Below are 11,014 nucleotides of genomic sequence, written 5' to 3'. Positions count from 1 at the left end.
TTGTTTGGTTACTGAAATATTGGCGTTTCCTCTCAAAAAAAGAAAATGCTATCATGTTTTTTTTGTCATCTTTTACATTTTTTGCTGTGAGCTCATCTAGGCAAGATTTTACACGCACTCATGTTGGCACAGTGACGTAGGCCTACATTTTCTGCTGATTCACAAGGATTCCACTCGTCATGCGTTTACTACCCAAAGGTTGACACCATAATATCATACGGATGACAAGAAAATGCTACCATGACCTATTCACCTATACAAGTTTTTGATTGTTCAGCAACATGATTACATGACCAGCAATAAAACTCTTTTTCTCGGGACATTTTCTCTGAGAGCGAAACAGTGCGGCATCACTTTATTAGCAATATATTGTTATAACAGTCACAGCATCCTTTGTTAATTACAATCCTTTACAGACGAGAAGGGCGACAGTTTTACACCGAGCACTTGCGCACTTGCCTCCCTGTAATGCTAGTCTAGCACAATGGTGAGCCGCTCAGTCGCTCCGCACCTGCGATCTGAAATTATTTTGTAGGTCTTCTTCTTCCACTTTGGTGGTGGTTGTTTGGTGAGATGGTACTGTATTCAGCTGGAGGAAGTATGATTCATCCCCCTCGACGCCTACAGCTTATACACCTGGGTGCCTCTTACTGGTCCACCTCGTCAGGCAAGATGACGTTGTTGAGGTAGACGAGCTGCATTTCGTCTCTCCAGATCTGAAAACCATGTGCCAGAATCTTAGTTAAGGTTTATGGAAAAGGACTGGTAAGGCCATCCGAATCTGCATTACACAAAAGAGGAAAGGGAATAAGGAAGATGTGCATACCAGGTCCCTGAATTCGATCCTGATGGTGGGCACATTCGTTCTGTGGATATCGTTCCCTGAAGGGCCTCTCTTGTAGTAGTTCTTGCCAATCCAATGCGCCTGCAAAGAGATCGAAGGGTCATTTGCTGTTTTCCTGTATTTAAATCTATCGAACTTAGCAAGCAAGGATTTGCTCGATTTTTTAATGAGAATTCTAATCGTGAACGTAACATCTATTGAACTTCGCAAGCAAGGATTTGATAATTGATAAAAATAATAATGAGAATTGTAGTCGTGATTAAAATGAACGTAATATATGGTAATCCTCAGAACCACCAACGGTGCTCCAAAGAAAAACAAAAGGAGATCTGCTTACCTTGAGAGCATGGGAAAACCCTGATTGATACACAGAATTTCTCGCAATTTCACATAGATCACAAGAACTGAGCTTCCATAGCTGAAACAATACCACAATGATTATGAGCTCGTGATGCTTTTTGTGCATGAATGCACTGGTTCTGTACCATATTTCAAGTTATGTAGACAGGCGTATGTGCATACTGAATAACACACATTTATGCACAAGCACATACATACTTTTGCATGACGTGAAAAAAAGGAAGGATAGCGAAAGAGGGGGTACCGAGGCAGCAATGCTGTATTCTTCCACCAATGGCTCTTTTGTCAGATGAATTTGCAACGGATCATCCGTGGACAGCGAGACATTCAGTCCTCGTTGGAAAAACATGGGAAAAGGGTTCCGATGGTAATCAAGAAACAAGGAGTTGTTGCTGAGAGGGGACATTGCCAGACCAATCTGATAAAATTCAAAAGCAATTTGTGAAAAAGTAATAACATCATCAGTTAAACATTAAAAATTGTAAGTTCACAGTATTAAAAGAATGCAACCACATAATAAATTTCTCAAAAAATTTACACCTATGATGGAAACACCAAAACAGGCAGTATTACCTGACCAAGGTAGTACAGATACTGAAGCACAGGAGACTTCCTTAAATTGATTCCATGTGATATACTGTGACAAAGAAGAAATGTTGCTGCCAAGTGATCAACATCTCCAGCCTGCATGACCATATCAATTAGAGAAAACATAAATCCGGAATGTCAGAGTGGAACACTGGAACGTTGAAGATATTTTACCTCACCAGCATGTGGACGGAATTTGATAGTATTCATCCCCTTTGACTCACGCAGCTGAAAATTGAAATTTTGAAAATATGAATTAGTTACTAGTAACATGTAAAGGTAGAAGAAGAATATGCCTACCTTGTTTAGTGTGTACAAGTTAGCATAGCAGTAGTATGCATAATATGAAAATGCCGGGTTGAAGACATTCGTCCATTCTTCAGGTGTAGGCATGTGCTTAGTTGGACGCCTTTCAGGTTTACTCTCATCATCAACCAAATCCAACCCTACGACCTGCAACGGCCAAAAACACAATTGTCATAACCAACAGATTCATCTAGTTAATGGTGAGAATCAACTTGCCCCCAGTACTTCCTTAGCTCAGCCTCAGACACCCACATACAACTCAGTTGTTCGATCGACCAAGTATATTCTGAAGAATTGGAAGTTCATAGTTCACAGATGAAATGGAAACTAGCTTACCTGCTATGGGAGGTATAGATGGTTGTGTAACTAGTTTAAGCGAAATCTAACCTATGATATTTTAATTTTATGCAGAAAACTAAGATAATCTAACCAGTTTAGGCAATTCCAGATGTTGCAAATTAAATAGCATATGTTTCAGATAAACATGATCTTTCTAGTAATGCCATGTGTATTTCAAACTAATACCAGGGCCATCCATAGCACTGACAGCATGTGAGCACTTGAAACAAGCGTACCGCCTTTGTTCAAGTCTCACAGACGCGAATTTGGGTTACTTCTGATACATACAATGGGGGCTTCCCTATCGCTCGAATGTTTCATTTTATTTTTACATGGAAATTTCACAAAGTTATTTCACAGACTTGTTCTACATTAGTGATTAGCAATCTTGGGTTTACATAAAAACTAGATATACAGCAGCCAGCAGATGGTAACGGCAGGCACGTGTGGGGACAAGAAACACAGCAGGGATACTATAAGCATCCAAATCAAAAACGATGACAACAGAGTTTCTGTACCTGCTTTAGGAAGACATGAAGCTGCGGGTGCGAAGTTGGATCAATAGTAACCTCAAACAGAGGAAGGAAAATGTTGTCAAGAAGATTTTGAAATGATGTAACAATGCCCATTTGCTTGTACACGTTATATAAGCGTGGAATCTGCAAAATAGTACGAGAAAATAATTATCTGCATGGAATACTGCATATAAAAACATAATGAATAAAATACCAACTCTGCATCCATGGACATTTTGAGGACTTTGTTCATGCAGAAAGAATAATTTGTTCAGTGCAGACACTAGATCATAAACTGATGGACAACATAATTAGGCACCCACAGTTTGTTTTTCGAGTATATATTTGTTACAAAGAGCAAACGATAGAAAACATCCAAAATATACTATGGAACACACAAGAAAAGAAGGATGGACAAATTTTACCAACAACTCCCTCCATTCAAAAATATAAGATGTTCTAACTTTTTTGTGAATCAGATGTATATAGACACGTTTTAGTGTGATTGTTTATATTTCAGCCCGTATGTAGTCTACATTGAAATAAAAAACATCTTATATTTGTGAACGGAGGAAGTACCAGATTGCTGTGGGAAGTCATTATACAGAAATAATGGTCTGCAAAGTACAGTTCCCCAACTGCAAGAAATTATAGGAACTTCTTGTTGTAGGTATAATGAATACCAGCAGAAATGGAGAAAGGGTACCTGAATCAACCAAACAACATTTTCACTGTACAATTCATTGTTTACTATCCAACTCGCAAGTTGGTCCCACTCACTTTGCTTCCTCCCATAGATTGAAATCCTATATTCAGCCATCTGGTGAAGCAAATTAGAGTAGACTAAGTTCAAACATTTCAAAAAAGAGTTGCATCTGCATAAGAAATGGGAAAATAAATAATCCAACTGATAGTTTTACCTGATACTTGCTTGCATTAAGGTCAGAAAAAACTTGCATCGTCAGCTCAGCAAGAAATCGTCCTAGTTTAAATCAAATAGCAATATAAACATCTCAAAATTTACCATGAATACTAATTTTCTTGATAAAGTGATTATAAGAACTAATCGCAATAAAAAGCAAAACCAGTAAGACGCAACCAAAGAAAAGCTGAAGCTAAGGGTGGTTGCTTGCAGTTCATAAGCACAGGAGCTCATAAGCTGAGTTTGCGAAAAATATTTAGTGTTTATCTGGGAAGCTAATTGATAAGAATCAGCTCGCACTAGGCCTAGTTTAGGCCAGAGAACCTTGTGAAACATATAACTGAAAAACAAAACAATAGTGTGCGCTGGAGAAAATAAATACATGTTATTTGGTCTGGATGTACACTGACACGTCAGAATTTTGCAACAAAAAGAAGAGCCATATAATGATGTATTAACCTGACCGTGTATTTTTTTCTCAAAAGTATCTCATGATGTTTTCTTGTCTACTTATAGAGCAACAAACACTGCTCACACTCAGTAAGCATTGGTATAACTGCACCACTACGCGGCTCAACAGCTTAAAAGCTCTGGCTACCATTGTTGGCATTTGGCTATAACAAAGAGGACTAGCAACTAGCAAGTATATCAATTGACACTTTCTGGGCTTACACCATCAATCATTTAGCTCACAAGGTCCAAACTGTGTACTAATCATATGCGCCTGAGTAAATACTCAATTTGTGGAATTGTGCCTGAGCCGATATCAAGTAATGGTAACACACATGGCTTTTTACTGCTCAGTGATTGATATAAGTAATTTATCAGAAAATTGATCAGAGTTCATCAGAAGCTGCATACTACACAATACACATGCATAATTGTCAATAAAACCACTAGTTTGGATGTGATCATAGTGAAGGGGCAAAGGTGCAGTACATCAAGACAAATTTACTTGACTTTTATACAAACATGCATGCATACATTTCATAGGACTTCCACAGGGTGAAAGGTTTAGGAGAAACTATGATGGTAATATAGAACAGCAAACATGGCATTCCGCAACAATGTGGAAACTGCACAAAAGTGCCAATAACATAAATAAGGCATCCAGGAAAAAATATGACTTCGAAACAAATAATACCTTGAATAAGATTGTCCTGTTTAAGGAAAATCTCCCGTAGCCTACTTTGTCCACATGGATTGTATTTAAGGTTGAATTTGTCAAAACGATGAAACGTACTTTTGTCCGCATGGACATCTAGCAAATCAACATTCAAGTCATACCTAAGAAAAAAACAAGAAAAAAGATTAACCAACTGGCAGCGGAATCAGCATTACATATACACAGTGTAACATGCAAAACACACCCAGTTAAGTCCAAGCTCTCAAAAACCTCCTTCAAAGTCATATATGTACCATCTCTGAAAATGACAACCTAAATGACAGATCATAAATAATTGTGATTATAAGTCAACAGTCATGCTATATTTACTAAAAGGAGGTGCGGCAGTGTTCAGAATAACATTCATAAATGTACCTCATCAGGTTCTTTTCTCAGTTTGGACTTGATGAATCTCAGCAAATGTTTCTGATTCATGCATGCTGAGTGGTGAACATGAGTGTCGACCTTCCTAACATTGTAAAAATCACGATGTGGTGCAGTTTTTTGGGCAAGAAACTCCCTGTCCGCGTTTAACATCAGATGAAATTTGAACTTCTGCAAGGAATAAAAACCTATATCACACAAAAGACTGATAGGAGAGCTTCAAATGATTTCACCAAATCACTCAGGCCGCAAAATAAGTGACTACATGATTACATGTTCTAGAAGATTCAATCGGTTATGGCAGACAGTTCTTGTGTTCCCCGCGGCAGTCACCCGGAGAACATAATGTAAGTCGGTGAAAAAGGTTGTAGCATCAGCAACAGGATAAATCCTTTCCGTACCTGAGAAAAAGGGAGAAATAAATGAGTCATACGATGCTGGAATAGCCTAGTTAAGAACAATAAAGCAAACTGGCAAGAATCCTTACGGTCTTTATCCGCATAGACTTGGACAACACCATCGACCATTTGGAAAACATGCTGAAAGCACAATCAAGAGTTGAAATCAGGGCTGAACAGACCAAAAAAGGTATTGGGACAATGAAACAAGCAGAAGTAAGCTACCTCTGATTTTGGTTCAGGCACAAAAGTGAATGGGTTAGGATTAGGTTTTGGTGTACAGGGGTCATTTATGACCTCCTTCTCCCATGGAGCGACCTCTTCTCTAAAAAGGTAGCAATCTCTTAACTCGAGACACTTCTGAAGGATTTTATAGACCTCTATTTCATCAGGAGATGGAATCTCTGGCATCAGACAGAAAATAATATTTAATAACCTTTCACCCATATATGGTACCAAAAAATCAACCCAGTGGGTCAGAAATTCTTGGAGAGAAAGCAACAAATAGATGATTAGTTTAGAAGCATCTACTCATGTGAATAACAAACAAATCTTGAGCGTGTCTAAGTTAGCTTGTGTGCATTCAAAAGAAAAGGATCGCTAGCAAATCAAGAAGGGAAATGACAATTTGGCATTTGCACGATTTAACAATGTTCTTTACTTGCAGAAAGTTGACTGAAATGGAGAAATCTTACATATCCACATTGGGTATAACATGCGAATATTCTGTTAGAAAAATGCATTGTATTTGCGAAACACAAACTGCACTTGTTAAGCTTGTAAATACAACTAATATCTCCTTTTTTGCAGGAGCGTTAACTTCGTTGCATACAATTTTTAGCAGTGTTGTATATATTCAATTGTCATACCATGAGGTGCAGTTAACAGCTTGATAAATGATTCTTGCTCAGGTTCTTTTCGAAGAATATCTGCGGCAACTGGATCAGGTTGAGCCGCATGAAGATCATTGGATATACTATGAGACCGAGTCATGTTTTTTGCATCTAATGGTGTTCCAGCCCCATTCTCCACAACTGAATTTCCTTTGTGTTCTCCCTCCTGTTCAAGGATTAAACATAAAAATGTAACTTTTTCCGGATCAGTTCCAGACTTCCAGTTGGTGTACCAAACAAAAGTGAAGAATATATGCCTTCAGTAGAATTGGTGCATATCAGCAAACAATACTGCTGTTGCATTCCTAAATCCTAATTATGACAAAATCTAGCCAGAAGATTGATTATGCAACGCTACTAACTGTAGAGTAACTACCAGACAAAAGGTGGTTACCATTGAGTAACATTAAACAGGCTGACATTATTCTAGCACATCTTTCAGCAGCTAAAGATTATGTTTGATGCTCAGGCCTTCTATAATGCATCCCAATTGTACATTATAGATTGTTAAATACATTCCAGTGATCATGATTCATTTTTGTAAGCATAAAGCAAGGCTATGCGGATACATCAGCTCATTAAATATCACATCTATTGAAGTCAAAATGACAGGAAAGGAAATAAAACTCTAGAAACAAGAGCAGATGAAACAATAAGAATAACTTAATGCTCAATAGTAGTATGAAACAATGTTAAGTCATAAATTCATTTATTTCATGTTCATGATCTGCAGACTTCTGATATGAAAATTTATGTCAGGTCTACCCTAACATAAATAAAAATATATAAAAGATGAGCATATAAGTAAGCCAGTAAGCGACTAACAATTATAACAAGAAAGGTTAGAACTGGATGGCAACTGGGTGATTGGAACTTACGAGATTTCCATTTGTGTTTGCATGGCCATTATCAAGTTTGCCGTTGACTTTCGTCGCAGCATCGTCATCTGACCCCTCTGCACTCTCTAAAGTACTTGCACTAGCAAAAGGGGACTTGGGTGAATTTGGTCTGATCAATCCAACCCGTCTGCTTGAACCAGAACGAATGATTTGTTTATTGCCTGCATTGATCATTAGTTGTTATTGTATTACCATAGATAGAAAATAAAAGAAAAAAGAGCACGATGCTGCACAACATTTACAAGTCTATCTCCTGATGATTAAGCACCCTGTCATGGCACCAACAGCTATATTTTTCTTGAGCAACCAGGGAGCTTGAATTTAGCTTACAGAAACTCCATCTGAATTCTGTCCGAAGAGTACATAATTTTTAGCACTAAATGTTTACTGCAGGAATATTTGATAAGATAAGAGTGCTACGTTTTATTACTTTTTGCAAGGGGTTAAGCGCACTAAGTTACCATACCGACAGTCTGTACTACTAGTCTTGTTGCTACCCGGTACGAAACCTCACACAAACTGCCCCCAACCGCAAGCCATTTCACAACCTAGCGCTCTCAAGCCCAAGGCAAGGCCCAGTCCTATCCACTCCGCCGCACCCAGCCAGCCGCGCTTGCCCACGCGTGCAGTTAACAGTATATATAAAGACAAACGTACCCTCGGGCCCCACTTGCAGCCTCGGCAAGCCCGTGGGGATCTGCATGTAGGCGGCGGCGGCGAGGAGCGCCTCGTCCACGTACGGCCCCACTCCCTCCCCATCGCCGTCGTCGTACCCCTCCTCCACAGGGTACCCCCTGGCGACGCCGCCGGCGGCGTAGATGGAGGATAGGTCGGGGAGCGAGGAGGAGCCAGCGGCGGCGCGGCGCGGGGGAGGGGGGTTCCTCCCGGCGGCCTCGCGTGGGCGCCGCCGCTCCCGGCCGCCTTTGGCGGCGGCGGCGGAGTTGCGGACGATGTCGCCGCTGAGCTTCGCGACGGTGCGGCAGTGCAGGTAGTAGGCGGAGGCGGCGGCCGCGGAGGCGCCCACGAGCGCGGCGCAGGCGAGCTGCAGTTTGTAGGAAGCGGTGGCAGAGTCCATGTGGGGTCTAGTGAGGTGAGGGGCGGCTTGGGTGGGTTTAACGCAGGCGATTAGGAGGGTGAAGGAATGAAGCGCAATGGGTAATCAATGGGGGCGTATTTATAGGGGGCCGTGGGGATGGTGACGGGGACGCCAGATGGGTTTTTTGGTCACATGATGATGTGAGTCACTGGTGATTATCAATAGGTTTTGCTGAGCCCCCCTTGGTTTGTACCCTAATTCTCAGAAAGAGAGCTTAGTTCTTGGTGAGAATAATTTAAGAGCATCTGGTGTGGGTGGGGGGCGGGGGGATCCAATGGGTGAATGTTTTTTTTTCTTATTTGCCTTCCCAAATGCTATTTCATCGGCTGAAAATTTCTTTTGGGTCAGTTGATTCTAACAAAAGACCCAGGTGTAGGCCCGAGGTTGAAGACAGGGGCCTTCGAGACAAGCGCCGGCGAGGCGCGGGGGACACGGCAAGGCCTCTCGGTCAGGAGCGACGACGCACCAGCGATGTCGCGGGTGGGTAGCTAGGGGGGGGGGGTGGTGGACAGGATGGTCTATGACCACCCTCGATTTTCCCCATGGTCTGTATAGCATAGAGAAAATTAATTTCCTTAGTGAAAATATATGTTTATGTGAACATTTGCATTGTTGGACCGCCTAGCCCGTTGGGTTGGTACACCACCGGTGGTGGGGAGACGAAGGTTGATGGGTTAGGGGGGGCTAGTTCACGTAGAAATTTTGGTGCCTGGGGAGGTTTAGTAGGATGGTTGGGGCATCGGGAGTATGGCGAAGGCAATGGAGAGGGTGGGGCGGCGAGAAGTGCGCGGCGGCACCACTGATTGAGCGTGACGAAGGCCGACTGCTAGACCATTTGCCGTATGCGGCACATGGACATGTAGTCTGAGGAAGAAGATGAATATTAGGTCGTGGGGAGGAAAACGTTTGGAGGAAGAAGATGGTGATATGGCCGTCCATTTCCAATCCAACGGCTCCGAGCCAATGAGTTACACCAAATGTTTTTATGGCACCTAATGAACAGGTGCTCCCGTTTGCCTTTTTTGTCTAAGTGAAAATTTTGAAATTTAGTTTGTCATGTTGGTTTCTTTCAGTTTAGCAGATAGATTGAAGTGTTTTCTCTTAAATCAATATCCTATGAAATTTTGAATCAATCCTCTGTCTATGTAGGTTATATATGCCTGTATGGGAGGGAAAGGCTAGTTTTCTCCCTCTTTCTTTCTATCCAGGTCTGTCTCTCATCTTGCTTCACACTCACTAATATGTTTTCTCACGTACGTATCTACCAACTTTGTTGGTTGGAGAAATGGGGAAGGGAAAACCAGGTCCTGTCATATATTCCTTTTTTTTGCGGGGTATGCACTTAATTCCTTTGAATAACAATGTAGATGTCGGGCCTGATTCTGTCTTCGTATTTCTTACTTGTTGTCCTACTCTAAGCCATGTCGTCTGAGGAATAGGGGTAACTGATCCTTGTTCGCATTTGATCGACTAACGAAGTCGAGGGGGCTTGGCGGTTTCAGAATTATGGTTTCAATATTTTTATGGCATGTTCGTTGTACAATGTTCTTCTTCGTCTTTCACTTTCCGTTGGTACAATTAAAATTATTGAGGTTCTACCTCTGGAGACACCAGAGCTGAGGTAAAAAAAAATGTATGTTTTTTTGGCACCACATACTCCATTCTCTTGCCATTAGAAAGTTTGCGGGCATGTGCCGCTCCCCGCAACGGCCCAGGAGAAACCCTAGATCATCGCCGCCACCACCCCCTCTCCTCGCTCTCACCTCCTCGCCGCTGCTGGGCAAAGCCTGCACGACATCTGCGGCGGCGGGGTTAGCTCCATCTTCGCAAGGGCCTCGAGCGACATGGGGGCGACTCGCCTTAGGAGGTGTTGGGATCGGCTTGGCGCGGACGGGCCTGGGCGGCGGGTGGGCGACACGGCCGCCGGGGGGCGCTGAGGCAGAGGAGGGAGGTGGCGTCGGCGGTGTGGTGTTGCACGTGAGCTGTCGAGGACGCTGAGTTGCGCGTGCATGGGCGCGGTGTGGAGTTGCGCGACGCATGCGTGCACTGGCACGAGGCGGGTGCGAGGGAGTCAGGGGTCAGGGTCTGTTGCTGGGCTGCCAACTGGCTTGTTTCATGGCGTGTTGGGGGCTTCCCAGGTGCGGATCTACCAGGGTGGCTAGCCGACGACCTTAGGGGCGCGGCTCGAGGTGCCTACCGTGGCGTAGATCCGCGACGGTGGTGGGGAAGGAGGGCTGATCTGGGCCCGCGTGGATCAGAGGCGGGTGAGGTGCTGGGCCCGTGCGACTCAGAGATGGTGGCTAGA

The 11,014-nt window shown here is 42.7% G+C and overlaps 1 protein-coding gene across 1 annotated transcript; it reads right to left on the bottom strand.

Annotated features, from left to right (window-relative positions):
* Positions 1-329: 329 nt before the first annotated feature.
* On the bottom strand, positions 330-8,767 carry LOC123129105 (probable AMP deaminase). Its single transcript, XM_044549270.1, has 19 exons — positions 8,271-8,767; positions 7,593-7,774; positions 6,691-6,880; positions 6,047-6,225; positions 5,911-5,962; positions 5,697-5,824; positions 5,415-5,594; positions 5,245-5,312; positions 5,019-5,161; positions 3,873-3,934; positions 3,659-3,772; positions 2,956-3,096; positions 2,093-2,245; positions 1,967-2,020; positions 1,778-1,888; positions 1,449-1,622; positions 1,182-1,262; positions 827-925; positions 330-716 (listed from the first exon to the last, which is right to left on the bottom strand). Exons 1-19 carry the CDS (start codon positions 8,686-8,688, stop codon positions 648-650), a joined length of 2,598 nt encoding a protein of 865 aa, XP_044405205.1. The 5' UTR covers positions 8,689-8,767; the 3' UTR covers positions 330-647.
* Positions 8,768-11,014: the final 2,247 nt, after the last annotated feature.

The sequence above is a fragment of the Triticum aestivum genome, chromosome 1B (genome assembly GCF_018294505.1).
Source record: "Triticum aestivum cultivar Chinese Spring chromosome 1B, IWGSC CS RefSeq v2.1, whole genome shotgun sequence".
NCBI classification, from domain to species: Eukaryota; Viridiplantae; Streptophyta; class Magnoliopsida; order Poales; family Poaceae; genus Triticum; species Triticum aestivum.
The sequence above is the reverse complement of the archived record's forward strand: the minus strand, read 5'-3'. Positions and strand labels throughout refer to the sequence as shown.

What these genes read in the sequence shown, in the direction of transcription:
- LOC123129105 (XM_044549270.1), bottom strand. Translation starts at nt 8,688, where the DNA reads ATGGACTCTGCCACCGCTTCCTACAAACTGCAGCTCGCCTGCGCCGCG. An exon ending in CAAACACAAATGGAAATCTC is followed by an intron (nt 6,881 to 7,592) that starts GTAAGTTCCAAT and finishes ATCCTTGAACAG; the next exon opens with GAGGGAGAACACAAAGGAAA. An exon ending in AATACAGCATTGCTGCCTCG is followed by an intron (nt 1,263 to 1,448) that starts GTACCCCCTCTT and finishes GTATTGTTTCAG; the next exon opens with CTATGGAAGCTCAGTTCTTG.